Source organism: Gopherus flavomarginatus, chromosome 3 (assembly GCF_025201925.1).
Source record: "Gopherus flavomarginatus isolate rGopFla2 chromosome 3, rGopFla2.mat.asm, whole genome shotgun sequence".
NCBI lineage: Eukaryota > Metazoa > Chordata > Testudines > Testudinidae > Gopherus > Gopherus flavomarginatus.
The window spans coordinates 97,461,841-97,482,380 of NC_066619.1; the positions used below are offsets into that span (position 1 = coordinate 97,461,841).

Consider the following 20,540-nt stretch of genomic DNA (forward strand, 5'->3'; position numbering starts at 1 on the left):
TTCCCTCTGGGTGAAGAGGAAAGTGCTTTTGTTTCCAGGACTGGGAACGGAGAGGGGGAGTCACTCTGTTTGGATTCACAGGGCTTGTGTCTGTGTATCTCTCCAGGAGCACCTGGAAGGGGGAAGGGAAAAAGGATTATTTCCCTTTGTTGTGAGACTCAAGGGATTTGGGTCTTGGGGTCCCCAGGGAAGGTTTTTCAGGGGGACCAGAGTGCCCCAAAACACTCTAATTTTTTGGGTGGAGGCAGCAAGTACCAGGTCCAAGCTGGTAACTAAGCTTGGAGGTTTTCATGCTAACCCCCATATTTTGGACGCTAAGGTCCAAATCTGGGATTAGGTTTATGATAGCCCCACCACTGTTTGCTTGGCTATTGTCTTCCCACAACAGAAGTGGCTGCATTTCATCAGAGAAGTTATTCTTACATGTACAGTTTATTGTTTCTGAAGCACTCTGGGATGTTTCATGACAGCAGGCACTGACTAGCTAACAAAATCCCTTTCAGATACAATACCGAAACCTTATGGCAGTTGTACTGAGTACACGCCATCACTATATTATGATCCACCTTATTGAGAAGAAGAATTAAAATTCTCAATGAAGACGCCTTTGTGAATTTTTCTTACTTGGTTTTTAAACTGTACTCATGAGTCAGCACTGTTCCTCAGGTGATGAAAGCCAAGAAAGTGTACATTGATGGGGACTATACAAAACCCTAATAACCACCAGTAGAGGGTGTATAGCTCAGTTGGAACACATACATATTGTGTGTTGTTCCTTATGAATACTAGCCACAAAGCACATTATCACTACATTAACTTGAATTCCTTGAGGATCTCACCTCCCTAAGTGTAGAGTTGAAGCAATAGTTAAGACACTATTATAAAACTTAGATTTGGTAGATTACATTAAACTATTACAACCATTTCCTCTTCCAAAGGAAACATTTGTTTAAGCAGTGAGAGAGCATTAATCGAATCATTTTTTAATTGCAGGATTTAATTAACAACAGAGCCTGAAGACAGCACACCATTATCACAGTATGCATGATTCTATAAATAGTCACACTTTAAAGTTGCTTCAGTCAGCATGTGTGCATGCATGCAGGAAATGGGAATGGGAGGATATGTTTGATTACAAAGTCAAAAGTTTTTGTGGATTTACTTGGTGGAAGGCTAGAATTTTACTGCTATTTTAACCACTTCAATAATTCAGGGCTCATACAGATTTTACGATCCTGGGTCCAATTCCAGCAAAACACTTAAGCATGTCCTTAACTTTAAGCAGGTGAATAGCCTCATTGAAGTCAAGTGCCTATAAACAAAAATGCTTTAGTTCCTATATTTGGAAAGGATAATATGAGGAGCAGGACAAGAGGAAGCATGCAGGAACCTGATTTTGCATTAACGACATTGCAGCCACCAAGTTACTCCTGCTTAGTAGCAGGAATATGGTATAAGGGCTAAGGATATCAATAACATAAGTAGGATTGGATTTAAGCCTATGTCTCCTTAGAGAATATGTCATCTCCTACCATGTCCTGAAAGTAAGGAAGCATGAATGAAAGGGTCTTGCTACTGCTTAATGCAGATGACTATACCTAGAGCTTAGCCATGCTTATGCCTCGCAGTAGCCTCTCTTTACACTTACACTGCAGTACAACAAACTTTTTATGCTGTAGTACAATCACCTTTTTCTTCCTTCCATGCACTGCTAAAAGACTTTCAAAATCAAGGTCAAAGTGATCTCCAATGACAGAATTAAATGGAATTTTGCAAGAGATACACACAAAAAATGCAGATTCAATATGCACAGTGCTCTTAAACTCAGCTTAATGAGAAGCACAACACACTTTATCACCACAACTTTTTAAAGCGCAGTTACTTTTATTGCAAGGAAAAATGTAATTAGGTCACAAAATTGACCTATCTTCAGAGTTATTTCTTATTGCAAGGCTGCATTTCAGGATCGTCTCTGATCTACTTCTTCTTAAAATATACCAATTCAGTTGTGAAAAATAAAAATAGAGCCTGGTTCTATGAAGTATGGAGTGCATTGGGTCCAGCTCTCATCACAGTGCAGGTCTGGGACCTTACTGTGCAGCCAAACAATCTCCTATCACAGCAGCCAAAGTTTTGCTTATGTCAGAATGCACAAGAAGCTGAGAATCTGTTTTATTGTGCAAAATTTCCTCTCTTTATACTGAGCAACTGTTTATTAGAAGACATTCCAGGCAGATCCCAAAGCTCCAAACCTACAACAAGGGACAGCCTCCAGTTTTGACCTTGTCAGTGGTCATTCAAGGATGGTTATCTTCTCTATAAAATGCTTACATTTGCAGAGAGAGAGATTGCATCTCCCTGCTATATTATTTGTATATTAAAATTCTTAAATAAGACTGTCAAACAGATAGTTAAGGGTTAATGTCTCTTCTACCTGTAAAGGGTTAACAAACAGCGAACCTGAAACACCTGACCAAAGGACCAATCAGGAAACAAGATACTTTCAAATCTCGGTAGAGGGAAGCCTTTGTTTGTGTTTTTGGGTTTTGCTTTGTTCTCTCTGGGTCCTGAAAGGGACCAGACGTGTAACCAGGTTTCTTGCCAATCTCTCTGCTACAGTCTCTTATATATTCAGAATAGTGAGTATTAAGTAGAAAAGGCGGTTATAGTCTTTTGATTGTTTTCTGTATTTGCAAATGTGTATTTTGCTGGACGGATTTTAATTGGTATTTGTGCTGGGGGGAGACTTCTTTCTAGTGTTTATAAGCTGAAAGACCCTGTAATATTCCATCTTAATTTTACAGAGATTTCTTACTTTTTTCTTTCTTTTATTCAAAGCTTTTCTTTTTAAAAGACCTGATTTTTTTCCCCCTTGTTAAGGCTCAGAGGAACTGAGTCTGTACTCACCAGGGAATTGGTAGGAGAAGGGAAGGAGGAGTGGGGGAGGAAAGGTGAATTTCCCCTGTGTTTTAGATTCACGGAGCTTGAATCTGTCTTATCTCTCCAGGATAGCCCAGGGAGGGAAAGCCTGGGAGTGGGAGAGAAGGGAGAGAAAAAACCTGATTTCTCTGTGTTGTGATTCAAGGAGTTTGAATCACGGTGATCTCCTAGTGTACCAAGGGCGGGAAAGATCTGGGAGGAAGAAAGGAGGGGGAAGGGAAATTGATTATTCCCCTTTGTTGTGAGACTCAAGGAATTTGGGTCTTGGGGTCCCCAGGGAAGGTTTTTGGGGGGACCAGAGTGCCCCAAAACACTATATTTTTGGGTGGTGGCAGCCTATCAGATCTAAGTTGGTAATTAAGCTTAGAGGAATTCATGCTGGTATCCCATCTTTTGGACTCTAAGGTTCAGATTGGGGAATTATATCATGACAAAGACATTTTAAAGCAAATGTTTTCCTAATATCAAAAAACAACGAACAGGAAAATGTGAATGACAGGAGAGAGGGGAGACAAGACGGAACCCCGAGGAAGCCCATGCAAAAGGGCCCATCATGCAGATAAGTAACTGAACAATTCTACTCTCTGGGATCTCTCAGAAAGGAAGGAATGGAGCCACACTGATTGAAACTCAAGCAAAGAGGACTATGCTTTATCCTTTACTTTCAGCCCTGGTTCTGCACTCATGTAAACAGCTCAAAAGAAATTTTAGTGATCATATCCTCAAAGAAACATGAGAGCGCTTCACAGCGTTGCCCGGTGTGCACATATATTGTGTGTGTATAAAACCAGTGCATTTGTTGCCTGCAGCGATTAGGCATTTAGAACACTGAAAGAAACAGCTTGATAATACTAATGTTAATGTGCCGAGCCCATAAAATATTGCTAACACGATGACTTGCAGAAGTACACAGCTTTTCAGAAAGCAGCCAGAGTTCGAGTGTTTCTTAGATTCTACACTCTGGCTGGGTAAAAGGAGAAAAGAAAAAAAGAGGAGAATTGAGTTCAGGATGTAACTTGAACCTTCTAAATACATTTGTATTGTGAAGGACAAAGTTGCTTTAACTTACTCATAGAGATTCAGTCCAAAAGAAAAATTTGTAGCTGCAGTCACTGCAATTTCTGTCCGAAGTGTGTTTTACTGGCAGTTGTTTTGTCTTCTCTTATTATTATTGTACCTTATTTTAAATGGTATTTGAACAAAATTACAAAAGTTAATAAAATCCAAACAGAATGAAACTTTAAAGTATAATTTACTTTTGAAAAAAGTTTTCATGAGTACAATATTGAAGTTTTATACTTATTATTCCTAAAAAACAGTATGTCCCAACTTCAGTTTAGACTTGGAAGCAGATGCTTGCCTGTAATACCTAGTGTGATTAGAACAGCCTCAAGTGTTTTATTAAATATGCTAATACTGCAGCTGTCACCTAGGAAATCCTAGGAAATGGTCAAATCAAGCAATTGAATCACAGGCAGGAGGGGAATGGCTATATTTGAGAAGACCAGGCTTGAGAACCTCAGACTAAAAATGGCTTGCTTGTTATGACTCCAGGCAAACTAATATTATTTCCCAATCACATCCATGCTTTGCTTTCCTTATTAATGAAGGATTATGACAGATGAATGTGATTCCATTTTTTTCTGTTTAGGTTCTTATCTTTGTGGTAGCTGAATGAGATTCTTGTTGCTTGTTGGCTGAATTCAGAAACAATTTCTAGAGGTTTATTTATTTATTTTAAACACAAATGAGACTATGGGTGTGCGTGGGAAGACTTGATATATGAGTATTGGAAGGGTATAAATACCAAGGAGGGAGATGGAAACTGTTTAAGACAGAAAAATGGAGTAATAGGACAGAATTTAGCAGAGGAAAGTAATGTTAGATGTGCAAAGAATGAGCTCTATTAAAACTGAGGAATAGGTTCCACAAGGGATGTGGTGGAAGCCCAATTACCAGAGACATTTAAAACTACCCTGGCCAAAGCATCTGAAAATATAGTTTGAGGGAGCTGATGGTGGGACCTTGCAGGACCAGGTCCTTACTTTAGCACACAAACCTGCACTTGCTGAGGGATGGAGGAGATGGTCTGATTGGTCTTTTCCATATGTAATTTCTAGAACTTTGCTAACGCATGTTTCTTTGACCTTTTAAATGTGGCACAGGGAATTTCACCAGCCTTCAAAAAAGGCATCATAAGCTAGCCTTTAAAAAAGGGCATCAGAATCATAAATAATAATGAGGTGGGATTTTCAGAAGCGCTCTGCTTTGGATTGAATTTGCTCCCATTGAGCTCCAATGGAAGTTTTAACATGGCTTTGAGGGAGGAGAGATAGGCCAACTCTGAGTGCTTTTGAAAATACCTCCTGATCTACTTTCTATAGCACCTATATTCCTAGGGTGCCTCATTATGAAACAGAACCAAAAGACACATTAAACAAATAATTCTAGCCAATTTAAAAATCTTGCATACGCACATTATTTTAAACATATGGTAGAATTACCCCAACACTCACACACAAGCTCCCCCCACGAATATTATTTATTTAAACTGGTGCAGAGGGGACACTTTCTGGTACTAGGACATGACCACAACAAATTAAGTCTGAATTAAAATGATCATGATAGAAATTGTTCAACATTTGTAATGAAAATAGACTAATAAAAACGTAACTCATTCTTTGATCCCCTATTCCCCATTAGAACATTTTTAAATGTAAAAAGAAGCTCTTGATAATTATATTTACTATTAAAGCATATTTTACTTTTGTTTAAAGTCTACAGTGTGTTTTATTTATACATATGCTCTCATTTTATAAATCTGTTACTGATGTGCATTTTACAAACACACATATACGCACACCAGCCCCAATAAGAACCCCGGATCTGAACCACCTTAAAGCAGTATGAGGGAACTGCAGAGGAAAACCATGAATTAGTCCTATAAGTTTTAGAATGAGAGGGTGTTTTTATTGCTGGTTATTAAGTCTTCAGACTTAGTTTTGCCAGTATGATTTCATATACGTTAGTCATCATTAGAGGAAAAGAACACATTAAGTGCATACATTTTTTTATATAATTATTAGACACACTTGGGATCCCAATTCAGCCAAAAACATCCTTACAATATCTACACCATGATCTAAATACTGGTCTTGCCTTGCCTCAAGTTAGCAAAAGAAAAAGGGGAAGAGACACTAAAACCACTGCAAAAGCAGCAGTGCATGAATACAGGTGGACAGATGGAATTCCTGTACAGAGTACAGGAAGAAGTAGATACACTTGGCCAATGTGAACAATTAGGGACTATGATTATTCAAAGGGCAGGGTTGTGTCAAAAGCTAGAGCTAGTAGATAGCATACCACCATTTATAGTATGCATAAGCTCTGACTGCAGTGAGCATATATTTCATGGCACCCACTGAGCCGGTTCCGTGTTTGACATCCTGACCCGCAATGGTAAGATGTTGCTGATGCCTGACTTTCAAGATAGTGTGTATGCCTATATGCAACTGCTCATGCTATATAGCTAGGATTTATCTCAGTGGTAGACCTGCCAATACAATTCTTCAGGGTTTCTACAATCTTGCATTGGTTTTCCCCAGCTAGAAGCCAGACAGCTTTTGCATTGAATATCTTAATATCTTTAAGCAATACTCTAATCAGTGCTAGAAACTGTGACTTGAGGAAGTATTTGGTACTGTGTTATGTTGCTAATAGTTTCCCAGCCTCCATATTAGCACCAAAAAATAGCCATGCACATTAAGAATTATTTTGTTTCATTAAATGTTTCCTAGCAAATGACTCACCCTCCTTCTTCTGAATATTTGTGACCAAATGCAAGGATGTCAGACGCCCGGCCGCTGCCATCACATACCACAACAGGAACAGGTGGAGTGTCTCGTAGGTACTCCAAGACAATAGAGATAACATTGGGCCCTCCTTCCACAATAAGTGCCACCACTGGAACCCCTTGCCCAATTCCTGGAGTAAAAGAAAGAAAAGGGGAAAAAAGAAAAGAAAAAACCCCCCAAAACAAAAACAAACAAAACCGCAAAGCCAGCAAACCAAATAAAAACACAACAAAAGAAAGAAAAAACAAACTGAAATTACTGCATACTAACTATATATTGGCCTCTTACAAGAAATGGTGTTAAGAGATTCATAGGTTCATAGATTTTAAGGCTGGAAGGACCACTGTGATCATCTAGTCTGACCTGCTGTGTAACGTGCCATAGGACTTCCCTGAGTTAATTTCAGTTTGAACTAGAACAGACCTTTTTCAAAAACATCCACTCTTTGTTTAAAAATTTCCACTGATGTAGAATCTACCTCAAGTTGTTCCAATGGTTAATGACCCTCACTGTTTAAAAAAAAAAAAAAAGTACCTTATTTCTAGTCAGAATTTGTCTAGTTTCAGCTTCTAGCTAAAAGAATCTTCTGATACCTTTGTCTGCTAGACTGATGAACCCTCTTTTACCAAATCTCTGTTTCTCATGTAGGTACTTACAGACTATGATCAAGTCACCCCATAACCTTCTCTTTGCTAAACTAAACAAATTGAGCAACTTGAGTCTCTCACTACCAGACATGCTTTCCAATCCTTTAATCATTCTCATGGTTCTTCTTTGAACCCGCTGCAATTTTTCAATGTCCTTCTTGAAGTGTGGACACCAGAACTGGAAACAATACTCCAGTAGCAGTCAACCAAATATAGATGTAATATGACCTCATTCTCAACATCTGTAATGCAAATAGATAGGCTCTCTCTGCAAAAGAGGAAACACTTGTATTCATTCAGGAGACTGATGTGGTTTGACCAGACTCACCTGAGTGAAAAAAGAGTTTTGTTTGTAATATGATTAACAAAAGGTTCTTTATTTGTACAACTTGTACTGTTTGTCCTTCTTAATCACTGGAGGCTGGTGATATCTGAAATGGGGTATATAATAGAGGACTGAAAATTTTCTGTCAAAACTGCTTTTTGATGAAAAAATGGGAGATTTTTGTGTGAAAAGTGTTCACTTTCTGTGGAAAATTTAGGTTTTTAATCAAAAAAAGCAAATGCCCACAAACTGAAATATTTCAATCAGGAAATACTTCCACAAGGGATCAGGAGAGTTGTAGTTCAGTTGACTCATGACCCCATTTTATTCTACTGGTCAGGATCCCTTGCCAGATTACCTTTCCTATGATGCACCAAGACCAGGAACTCCCATGATGGCCAGGGAATCCCATGATATACCACTTCCACCTCCTAGAATAGAGACCATGGTGCATCATGGGGGATGTATTCTGACCAGGGACACCAGCCATTTTATATGCATAAATGGAAAGACTAAAACTTGATCTGAATTTACCTTTATCTATTTCCGCATACACAAATGCTGTCCTACTGTCTCCGAGGACAGTCTGCAGTGTACTTAACTAAAACTATAATCTGCTGTCAATCCATGTGCCTTATTATTACTATCGTTTAAAGGAGATGTTATGTTTATTGTGCTTTGTAACTATAAGTAGATATAATATAGTTATAAATAAAAACTTGCTTTAAATTATTATTACTGTTTTGTTTATATTACAGTAGCACTCAAAACACAGTAGGTCCTGTGCATGCCATACAGGAAGATCCAGTCCCTCCCTTGACACACATATAGCCCAAAATGACAAACAGGCTAAAAGATGAAGTGTGAGTGAAAAGGTATAATATACAAGCAAAGTGATTAACAGTATGATTAGCACACAGCTAAATAGCTCCATATCTGCTTTGCATACTATAAACCATCCCTAAATGCTTCTCTACCCTAATCATGATTAGTTCATTAATTTCTCGTAAGTATTGCTATAGAAGTGAGTCTACAGAAGGGATTTGAATGACAGAGGATGATTAAGAACCATGCATAAAAAAAAGACGCAAGTATGATGGACCAAATTATGCCTAAAGTACATCCATTCACTTCAATGGCTTTAAGCCAGGAATGAATATATTTTTGACAGCCTTTCCATGATTGGAAAAATACAATTATTTTTATCATGCATACCATTAAACCACTTAAAAGTTAGTTTAAAAATTAAGAATAAAAACACATTTTAAATATAATCAGCTAAAATAAGAAATATTTTCTTTCTGAAGAATTGGTGGAACCCTGATACATTTAATATTACGCATCTGACATCAGAAGACTGGCTGATATCTAAGCGTTCCTAATTCTTTATTGTCACTAGATGACAACAGGCATATTATTTACCAGTTTTTTCTAATTCAAGAAAATTGTTTGTGTACTACAGCAATTGACTGCCAACAAAACAGCACCAATAAGGAGAGACACTGCACAGTATATTTCCCACTGAACAGCATCCCTACTTAATCACTGGACCTCATTGTTAAAATTCTCTCACCAAATTAAAAGGAAGGTTGTTAATGCTACTATTTTTGGACTCAACTTCTAGTCTTCTGATTACTATAGCAATGGCAAGCTTTCTGAAGGTTGAAAGGATCAGTGTTCTCTTCTGCTTATTTACATTATTTTCTTCTTATAGTACAGTATATGGCTGATGTTTTACGTATTCCTTCTTCTACAATTACTTTCTTAAGAAATGAATTTCTTGATTCTTGAGCAAGGATCCACCTCAGCTGCCTTTTCCTCATTCCTCCTTGCACCAACATTCCTTTTCTGCAGCATAGAACTCTCCAGTTGGAAAATGATCTTCCAGTCATGGAGAAATGGTACAGTAGATATCTAAAGACCTCTCATTTACTAATGTTGAGTAGTACCTTAAAGGATGGATAATTCCAGAGAAATCAGAGTTACTACAACTATGTATTCTGCAAAGGAACACATTTATTTGTGGCTCAGACAGTTGCATACAAATGGAAACATATAAATTCTGAACAGAAGAGTATGCATGAGGAGAATATTTAGCTGATCTCTTTCACTGAATGGGGTCAATATGACAACATTTTAAGGAGTGCATAATGTGAATGAGGAGACATTTCTTATAGTGGCTGTGTAACAATACTCAAACATATGCCAGTCTTTTGAATCAAATGTTTATTGTACTGTATTCAGTTAGAATGTAGTAACACTGGAACAACACTGCTTTCACTCTGTGGTTGGATCCCACAAGAGGAAAACTTACTGTCTCAAATGTGAAAGAAAGCAAAGTTTACAATTTGGTTAGGAGGAATTTATCAGACAAAGCCTTCAAACAGATTTGTGCACCCTCCTTCACCCTGCTGGAAGAACTGATTAGTTCTGGAGAGATATTCTGGATATCCATCAATCTGCTAATTTTAACCTTTTGAATGATGATGATTATTTATTACAGCTGAGCAAATAATTTTCAACAAATAGTTTATCTGAAGAACTTAATCTCCTTTTGGCTCATGAGTTTGTTATTCAAAATGTTATTCACCAAATGTGTTTCTTTAAATCTCTATTGACTGATATGCAACAGTTTTCTGCAAGTGTCCAAGCTGAGTTTCACTGCAATTAGTCAGATGGCATTGTTTATTTTCCCCTGACTGTGAAACACTTCCAGCATGAATACAATTAAACAACTTTAGCTAAAAAAAGCTCATTCCTAATTAAAATAGTAATTTAGGTGATATTTTATTGTTTCCTTTCCTTTGGCATTAAAGAGATGAGATTCTCATACATTTTAGACTTTCCTGTTAACCTTAATTCTGTTCTATACCAAATATGCATGACTGAGAGATTAAAATCTAACTTTCACACTTGACCCTGAAGGTTCCTTTGTGCAACGTCCTGCATCTAAGAAAAGATTTATACACAAGCCCATTTTCTGTGGGCTATGTTATGGATATTCTGTAAATTCTTCTTTTGCTTTAGCAAACAGACGAATTACTTTTCTTGGTAGCTTTCTTCATTCTACATAAACTGCAAATAGTTTGGAAAGTGACACAGACTTCTTGAGTTCTGGGGAGCAATACATTTGGAACTTGCTGAAGGGAAAAATTAATGTAATCCTTTTGGGGAGAATCTCAGACTTGGATGCAACATTTTAAAACCAATTTATTCTAAAAAACCCCGATTCACATTTCTTCAGATCCAATAGCATAGAGAGGATTACTGAGGTGAATTAGATTTCTGAGCTCCTTTTCTCTGAAACCTGGCTCTTTTGATTTCTTATTATTAATAATTAATTGCATTAGAGTGCCACCTATAATGTGGTAGGGACTTGCCATATATATAGAAATTCAGTTCCTTCCTGGAACATTTTACAACCTAAGAAATTCTGTAGAAAAGACTATCATCAGTGGAAAGCTGTGAATTCTCATTTCCCTCATGAAGCCCCCTACAGCACTTTAGTTATTTGTGATACTGTAGTCCATTTCACTTGTTCATTAACATAATAACTTAGCTGCCCACATGAAGGAGATTTTCCTTCCAAGTACAGGTAGACAAGACACAGGCTGATTTCATTAGATTTATATAATCCAAGGAAACCTTGGATTCATTTTAGCCTCTAAATATTTGGGAATTGGTAACAAATAGAGAGGCTATAGTGAAAAGCTTCATGGTGTAGGAGGGAGTTTGTTTAGGAACAATAATCTCTTAAAGAGATCAATGTACCATTTCATAACCATCTTGTATACCAGAGATTGATAGCTAGCCTTTACACTGCTGTCATTCTTTCCATATGAACAATGCATTTCAAGGTCAAGATTCCAAGACCTAGGCAAGTGGGGAAATATTAGAACATGATCTTGACAAGTTGTGTTAACTAATAGAATTTTTTAAATATGACTTTGCAGGGACACATTGTATTCAGCATTGTGTTAGCTGGTTGTGGGTTTATTGAAACATTGAACTATTTAACACAATTCTCAAACTACAAAAAATGGGTAGGCACCCCATTACTTGATCCTCCAATACTGGCACAGAACTTTTAGAGGAAGCGCTACAGATCTTGATGTAAAGAGATCCTTTCACTTCCAAAGATCAGTATTTTTTTTTTGGTGTTCGTAAATTATTTTGGCCGCAGTGAACCAAGTATTTTTCCTTCAATTATCTCCTAAGTCATGAATCTCCTACCCTCCCTTGGTTTCAAATAGAGTTGATAAATGCATTTTGAATGTTCAGCAAAATATTTTTTTTTAAATTCGTTTTGGTGCTTTGCAGCCACCCCATAGAACTGGTTGAAACTTTTTTGATGATTCAAAATTCCAACAAAATATTTTTTTCACCATTTTCCAACAAGCTCTTATTTCAACAAATTCTTCTCTTCTTGTGTGCCTCTGAATTCTTAAAGAGTTACTTTCTCATCTAGCAATATCTACCTAGCCTAAATAGTCAATATTTTGAACAATCACTGAGTTCATCACAATAGGGATTATTGGCAGATCTAATTATGCTTCCAATTCAGTCAAAAACAACTTATAGAATGTTAGCAATCATTAGGAAAAGGATTGACAAAGAGGTAGAAAGTATAATAATGCAACTATATACAGGCAAATCAATTCTACACCCACACCTTGAATACTGCATGCAGTTCTGGTTGCCCCATCTTAAAAATTGATACATTAGAATCTGAAAAAATACAGAGAAGAGCAACAAAAATAATTAGGGTAAATGAACAGCTTCCATATGAAAAGAGATTAAAAAAAGACTTGGACTGTTAAGCTTGGAAAAGAGATGACTAAGGGGAGATATAATAAATGTCTATAAAATCATGAATGGTGTGGAGAAAAAGTGTTATTTACCCTGTCACATAACACAAGAACCAAATGTCACCCAATGAAATTAATAGGCAGCAGGTTTAGAACAAATATAATGAAGTACAACATATAGTCACACAACATATAGTCAAACTGCAGAATTTGTTGCCAGGAGATATTGTGAAAGCCAAAACTATAACTGGATTCAAAAAAGAATTAGATAAGTTCATGGAGAGCTCTATCAATGGCTATTAGCCAAGATGATCAGGGATGCAACCTAGGGTTGCCAACTTTCTGATTACAAAAACTGAATATCCCTGCCCTGCATTGAGGCTCCACCTCTGCCCCACCCCTTCTCCAAGGCCCTGCCACCTGCTCACTCCATCCTCCCTCCCTCTGTTGCTTGATCTCACTCACTCACTCATCTTCCCTGGGCTGCAGCAGGGGGGTTGGGGTGCGGGAGGGGGTAAGGGCTCTGGCTGAGGGTGTGAGCTCTGGGTTGGGGTTGGGGATGAGGGGTTTAGGGTGCAGGAGGGGACTCTGGGCTGGGGCCGAGAGGCTTGGAGTACGGAAGGAGGCTCAGGGCTGGGGCAAAGGATTGGGGTGCAGGAAGGGGTGAGGGGTGCAGGCTCTGGGCAGTGCTTACCTCATGTGGCTCCCGGAAGTGGCCAGCATGTCCCGCTGACTCCTAGGCACAGGGGTGTCCAGGGGTCTCTACGCGTTGCCCCCATCTGCAGGTTCTGCCCCGCAGCTCCCATTGGCCACAGTTTATGGCCAATGAGAGTTGCAGAGCTAGCTCTTGGGGCAGTGCCTGCGCCACAGGCAGCGTCCCTCTGGCAGCATCTGCACCAAGGAGCCAGAGGAACATGTCAGCTGCTTCCGGGAGCCACACGGAGCCAGCTGCTGCAGCCAACTGGACTTTTAGTGGCCTGGTCAGCACTGAAAACTGGATGCCTGGCAACTCTAATGCAACCCTATGCTCTGGGTGTCCCTAATACCTCTGAGTGCTAGAACCTGGGACTGGATGACAGGAGGTGGATCACTCAATAATTGCCCTGTTCTTTTTGCTCCCTCTGAAGCATCTGACATTGGCCACTGTCAGATAACAGGATACTGGGCCAGATGGACCATTGATCTGATCTGAATTGGCCATTCTTATATTCACCCAACAAAAGGCAGGAGAAAGGAGGTGGTATTTAATGTTTAGTGAAAAAAGGGGTAAATAGTGAGGTGGCAAAATTTGCAGGTGATACAAAACTATTCAAGATAGTTAAGTCCCAGGCAGACTCTGAAGAGCTACAAAAGGATCTCTCAAAACTGGGTGACTGGGCAACAAAATGGCAGATGAAATTCAATGTTAATAAATACAAAGTAATGCATTTTGGAAAACATAATCCCAACTATACATATAAAATGAGGGGGCTTAAATTAGCTGTTACCACTCAAGAAAGAGATCTTGGAGTCATTGTGGATAGTTCTCTGAAAACATCCACTCAATGTGCACCAGCAATCAAAAAAGTGAACAGAATGTTGGGAATCAATAAGAAAGGGATAGATAATAAGACAGAAAATATCATATTGCCTCTATATAAATCCATGGTATGACCACATGAATACTACATGCGGATGTGGTTGTACCATCTCAAAAAAAGATATATTGGAATGGAAAAGGTTCAGAAAAGGGCAACAAAAATGATTGGAGGTATAGAATGGCTTCCATATGAGGAGAGATTAATAAAAGTGGGATTTTTCCACTTGGAAAAGAGACAGCTAAGGGGGGAATATTATAGAGCTCTATAAAATCATGACTGGTGTGGCGAAACTAAATAAGGAAGTGTTATTTACTCCTTCTCATAAAACAAGAACTAGGGGTCACCAAATTAAATTAATAGGCAGCAGGTTTAAAACAAACAAAAGGAAATATTTTTTCATACAATGCAGTCAACCTGTGGAACTCCTTGCCAGAGGATGCTGTGAAGGCCAAGACTATAACAGGATTAAAAAAAATCTAGATAAATTCATGGATGATAGGTCCATCAATGGCTATTAGCCAGGACGGGCAGGGACGGTGTCCCTCACCTCTGTTTGTCAGACGCTGGGAATGGGTGACAAAGGGTGGATCACTTGATGTTTACCTGTTCTGTTCATTCACTCTGGGGCACCTGGCATTGGTCACTGTTGGAAGACAGGATACTGGGCTAGATGGACCTTTGGTCTGATCCAGTATGGCTGTTCTCAAAGTCCCAAAATAATTTTCCTTAATATTATTGAAAAATCCTGGTAAGTTCTTCCTTTAATAAAGGAACATTTCACTATTAGATGGAGCAACCTTAAATATTCTCTGTAAAAGTAGCACAGGAAGGTAGGAAATTCTGGAACAAATGAGTTCATTAAACAGAGAACCTCAATGTATAAAACTTTATGTAATAGGCGAATATTTCAGTTAAACCAATCTTTGATTTTAAGAAAACTCACTCTACACACGTACTTTAAAGGATATTAAGGGGCACCTTTTCAGTTAGGCCTCTCTACCCAGTCTCTTCTTGTGTATGCACAAAATGGTGCACACACATACTTTTTTCTGCACTGTACAGGTACAAACAGTTGTATGCACACTAACACTTTAATTAACCCTTTAACAGTCTAACACTTGGGACCATGTAAGTAAGTAGTAGCCTTTCTACCCGCAAAATCCATTGGCCCTAATGATTTTTTGCAAGTAGAAATGCCACCACTAATATGCTTCCAGGTGTTAGACTTTTTAAAGAGCAGGCACAAGTGGAGTTGAGGCCTGTACATCTGGCACTAAATATCTAAGCCACTTGCTTTAGGAATTTTTGAAGAGTCTTTCTTTGCTTTCAATATGCAACATTAAAGGTACGTACAGGTACCATGACCACTGGTTCCTCCCCAGCACTACACACAAGTCTATCTAGACATCTCAAGAGATCCGCAACCATCGCACCAGGAAGGCAAGTCACCATGAGGTTCTCCCAGTCATTGCATACCCAGATATCTATGTTTCTAGTGATCGAATTGCCCACCACTAATACCTGTATCTTCCTAATAACTGGAGTTCCCTCCCCCAGCGAGGTATCCTCAGTGTGAGAGGATACCACATCATCATCTGGAATGAGGGTCCCAACTATGAGATTGTTTCCCTCTGTACCAGTTGGATGTTCTCCTTCCTTGAAACTTTCCTCCTCCTCAACAGCAGAGGCTGTCAGACCGCGGGTGGGACTGTTCTACTGTGCCCCAAAAGTCTCATCTATGTACCTCTTTGTCTCCCTTAGCTTCTCCAGATCAGCCACCCTGGTCTCCAAAGCCCATCCACAGCCTCTGAGGACCAGGAGCTCCTTGCACTGAATGCAGACATATGCTACTTGCCCATAAGGCAGGTAATCATACGTGCTGCACTGGGTGCAATAAACTGAGTAGCCCCCACTCTGTTGCAGGACTTCTGCCTGCATTCTCTTTTTATTCCTGCAGCTCATTCCTTTGTTGGCTTTGTTTTTATCAGGGGATGTTTTTTGGCTTAACATTAAAGAAGTTTAAGGAATGTAAAGTATATGTAGCCCCTCTCACTCTAATCCTGTAAACTCCCTCGCAAAACTCCCGTTAGCTAGGTTGCTGACTTCACTTAATTGTCTCTCTCAATCTATGCAGAAGTTGCCTTTGTTCCAGAACTTTGATACCCATAGCTCAGGGAGAATGTACTCTCCTGTGCCATCAGAGTCACTTCAGACCAAGTTCAGTGCTGCTGCTTCCTGCCTTCTTAACATACCCAAATTCTCAGGTATGCAGCAAGTACCTATGTTGCTCTGTAGAGCAAGCTAATTGCAATGTTGTCTGCAGCTTAGTCTGCAGTTGACCACAGGTTTGCATAGTCCCAAGGCAACACGCAGAGTGGGAGAACAAGTAGAACTGAGTTTGCTTTTAACATATTAAACTATGTTTTCTTCATAAAACAGAGTACTACCCCAGACATGCATCTGACGAAGTGGGTATTCACCCACGAAAGCTCATGCTCCAAAACTTCTGTTAGTCTATAAGGTGCCACAGGACTCTTTGCTGCTTTTACAGATCCAGACTAACACGGCTACCCCTCTGATACCCTCTGAAAGTGATGGTTTTACATAACTACATGAGTCACCAATAAACCACTGTTACAAATGTTTACTGAGGCTCAGAAGGGGAAACGTCAAAAAATACAGCAATATAACATAGTAAACAATTTGATGCTAGATTAGGTGACATTTAGGAGGAGAAATTTATTTTAATCTCCCAATCCATAAATAGACAAACGAGTTCATGCAGTTACTACAACTGCATCTTTGGAGATCCACATTTGATTTGGTGGGCTCTGGAGAATAAGTATTAGGTTTTTAGGTTGGTTGTTTAGGGTAAATTTTTTGTAAGTTTGTAATATATTTAAAAGTACCCAGATTATAAGGCAGGTACATATTTTCTTTAAAAATGAAATAAATAAAAATATAATATAATAAAAATGTGCATGGCAGTTGCAATTTGTGCGTGCAAATGCCAGAACGACTTCTCTTTTAAAAACATATCTGGATCTTTATCTTTGCTGTGATTTTGTGTGTGTCAGAACAACAAGTCTATTTCTGCATTCATATAGCCATTATGTTTGTCAGTTATAAAGCTTTTATCCCACACAGGAGGTTAGAATTCAGGATCTTTTACTTTACTGGCCCCTTCCCATTTGCACTAATGGAGAATCCCCCTTAACTGTCATTAGGAAAGATCAATCAAGGTTAATCAAAAAGTTCACCCACTTTTCAAAGCTTTTGACAATTATGGACTAGCTTTTGATCAAACCTGGTCTGAGCTCAGACATATCTGGTTCACACTACGATTTTGGGATTTTTCTAGCCTGAAACTCAATGTACAACTTCAGGGCTATGGGACCCATGGTAACTAAAACTGAAATAATAATGTTCTAGATAATCCCTGTGAATTGTAACAGCAGATATTTGTACAGCTCCAGTTAGCAGATATAGTAATGTTTTCTTTGTGTAAGCCAACCACTAGGTCTGAATTACTTTATTAGTGGGGATGCAACCAGGGCCGGCTCCAGGCCCCAGCACGCCAAGCGCGTGCTTGGGGCGGCATGCCGCAGGGGGCGCTCTGCCGGTTGCCCAGAGGGTGGCAGGGGCTCTGGTGGACCTCCCGCAGGCGTGCCAGCGGAGGGTCCGCTGGTCCTGTGGCTCCGGTGGAGCATCCGCAGGCACGCCTGCAGGAGATCCACCGGAGCCGCAGGACCGGCGAGCGGCAGAGTACTCCCCGCAGCGTGCTGCCATGCTTGGGGCGGCGAAATGGCTAGAGCCGGCCCTGGATGCAACCACTATAAAAGCACTGGAGCTAATGTAACCCCCACACCTCCTGGGTGTGGTGTTCTGTTCCATCTAGTGGCACTGAGACCATGGGGTGGGGGAGAGAGAGAGGTTCGATCTCACCTGCTGACAACCGGAGTCTGTCACGGTTACACTAGTATAACATTCAGCGGCATGCTTCAATAGCAAACGCTGACACAAACTGCATAAATGTGTTTTGTGACTTCTGAAACCACTTCTTTTGCTCTGGGCATATGTGCTCTTTAATTTTGTGCAGTTCTCATATACCACAGTGAGAGGTACTTTAACAGAAACAATAAACAGGTAAATACGTTGTGTGCCTTGGGGCAGCATTTATATCATATGAAACAAAAGTCCACACCTGACTTAAAATCAAAAAGCCTGAGACAGGAATTTTCACTTTCTGAACTCCTTTGCCCTGCAGCAACATGTTATGAACTCCTTTCCCTCTTTCTCTAGAGAGAATATGCCAAAAAAGATATTCTCACAGTACCCTTAAATAGAGCAACAGATTTAAAGGGGTCTAAAAGACAGAAACCAGACCACAGAAAAAGCAAATGCATCCACACTCATCCTGCTGGGCCCAAGTGCTGTTTGATCCACTTACCACAAGATATTCCTGTACCACCTCAAAGAGGCTGGAGCAGCAAAGGAGAAAACCCTGAAATGGCTCAGGTCCTTCCTTAAATCTAAAAGGTTATTATAGGGAACCATTTTTCCATCTTTGGAGCCCTCCAGAAACCCTCAAGTCTCAATCTTCTGCCTGATACTGTACTACACAGTGTCTATATGAAGCTACTTTAGACCATATGGGTTGTCGTGCCAGTAGTATACAGATAACACACATCTTTATGTCAACATTAAACAACATTTCTCAAGCTTTCCCAATGCTCAGTTCAGATTATTACCTAGATGCAGAGCAATTGCCTAGAGCTGAACCCAGGAAAATCAGCGGTAATGCTGGTAGGAAGGAGGGACCAAGTTGTTGAACACGTTCCTCCATAACATCTTCTATACTGAGGGCATTTGCCTTCAGATTGTGAAGTTGGTCTGTAACCTTAAGTTCCTTTAGGACACTTCACGGCTACTGGAAGTCCAAATACCTGTGGCAACAAAGGAAGTCCACTTTCATTTATGACTAGTAGGGAGATTGTATCCCCTCCTATGAGACACAGATCTGCCACAATGATCACCTATCCATGACTTCCAGGCTTGAATACTACAGCTCATTGTGTCTAGGAATGAAGTCTCACATCCTGAAAAACACATAAAACATAGCAGTCAATCTGCTTAGCAACAAAGATCACTGTGAGCGCTCCAGCTTTCTGCACAGGCTGTCCAATGAATATGGAGCCCAATTTCAAGGTCTGCCTCAATAGTCAAGTCCTCCATGGGATAGGCTCTAGTAGCTTGAGAGATTGCCTCTCCTTCTGCTACCATCACCTTCCATCAGAACAATTAAATTATTGACCAACTGGGGAAGATTTGTGAGCTCAGGAGACAGAACTTTGACAGGAGCTTGACAAACACCATACCTTTCATTAAGATAAGAATGTTCACTCCCACTCCAGAGCAAAATTCAAACTCATCTCTTCAAGTTAGTTTTCCCTCAACAGTTCTTCTTACACAGAACACCCTCACAGAATGTAGCCCACTAAGTTACTTACTCATCCTATCTACTGGAAAGGTTTGATAGAGAGAGATTATGATGATTATTCCTTTTGGGAGTGCTCAGATACTACAGTGACAGGTGCACATCAGAGCCTATATAGGTAAAAAATAATTCAAAAAGAACCAGAATTCTGAGCCCCTTGTATCCTTTTCTGAACAATTTTAATAACTTGCTAATTTAATAAATCAAATCAATCTTCCAATTGGCTGGTCTCTCATTACCTGCTATGTCCTTTGAGTTTGAGCAAACCTGAAATTTCAAAGTAATAGAGTTGAAATCACTTAGTTCTTCCTAGTTTCATATCCAAATCATGCACAACTACACATTTTGTACAGTATTCTGGCAAAACTATAAATCAGGTGATCTCTGCTCAAATGAAGGTTTCTCTGGGTACTCATGGTAGACAATGCCAGCCCTTTTTTGACTGACATACACTATGATCTTTACTTGGCATTGTACACAGACTGAACACACCTTTCCCAAATCCATTTTCTCTACCCCCTTTCATATGTCATCAGCTCCCACTGCCGGATTCACAAACCATGGTGAATTTTCTGATGACCATGGCCCAAGCTTCCAGGTTGTAATGAAACCTGAAATCAGGCAATTTCAGATGGTTCTTAGTTTTGTTAGGAACATCTCAGACAGCTCTAATTTACAGTGGGTCCCTCCCCTTGTTAAAAATAAATCTGTGCGTACCTCTAACTAGCTACACACATATGGAAATGCATCAAGTGCTGCACAGAATATGAAAGGAAAATCAGACGTAAATGAGCATTCCAATGCATTTGATGATGGTGTAATGATCAAAAAAAGATGCCAGTGATGACAGTTGAACGTCCCTTTGCCTTCCCAGCCCCCTTCATATATT

General features: G+C 39.6%; 1 protein-coding gene across 10 annotated transcripts in view; it reads right to left on the bottom strand.

Moving 5' to 3' along the window:
* Positions 1 to 20,540, bottom strand: part of TRPM3 (transient receptor potential cation channel subfamily M member 3) — a 611,492-nt gene that overhangs the window by 141,098 nt on the left and 449,854 nt on the right. For all 10 annotated transcript variants that reach the window (XM_050944114.1, XM_050944107.1, XM_050944110.1 and 7 more), the window contains exon 7: positions 6,750 to 6,924. In XM_050944114.1, coding sequence (XP_050800071.1) covers positions 6,750 to 6,924 — 175 coding nt within the window. The remainder of the gene's footprint in view (positions 1 to 6,749; positions 6,925 to 20,540) is intronic.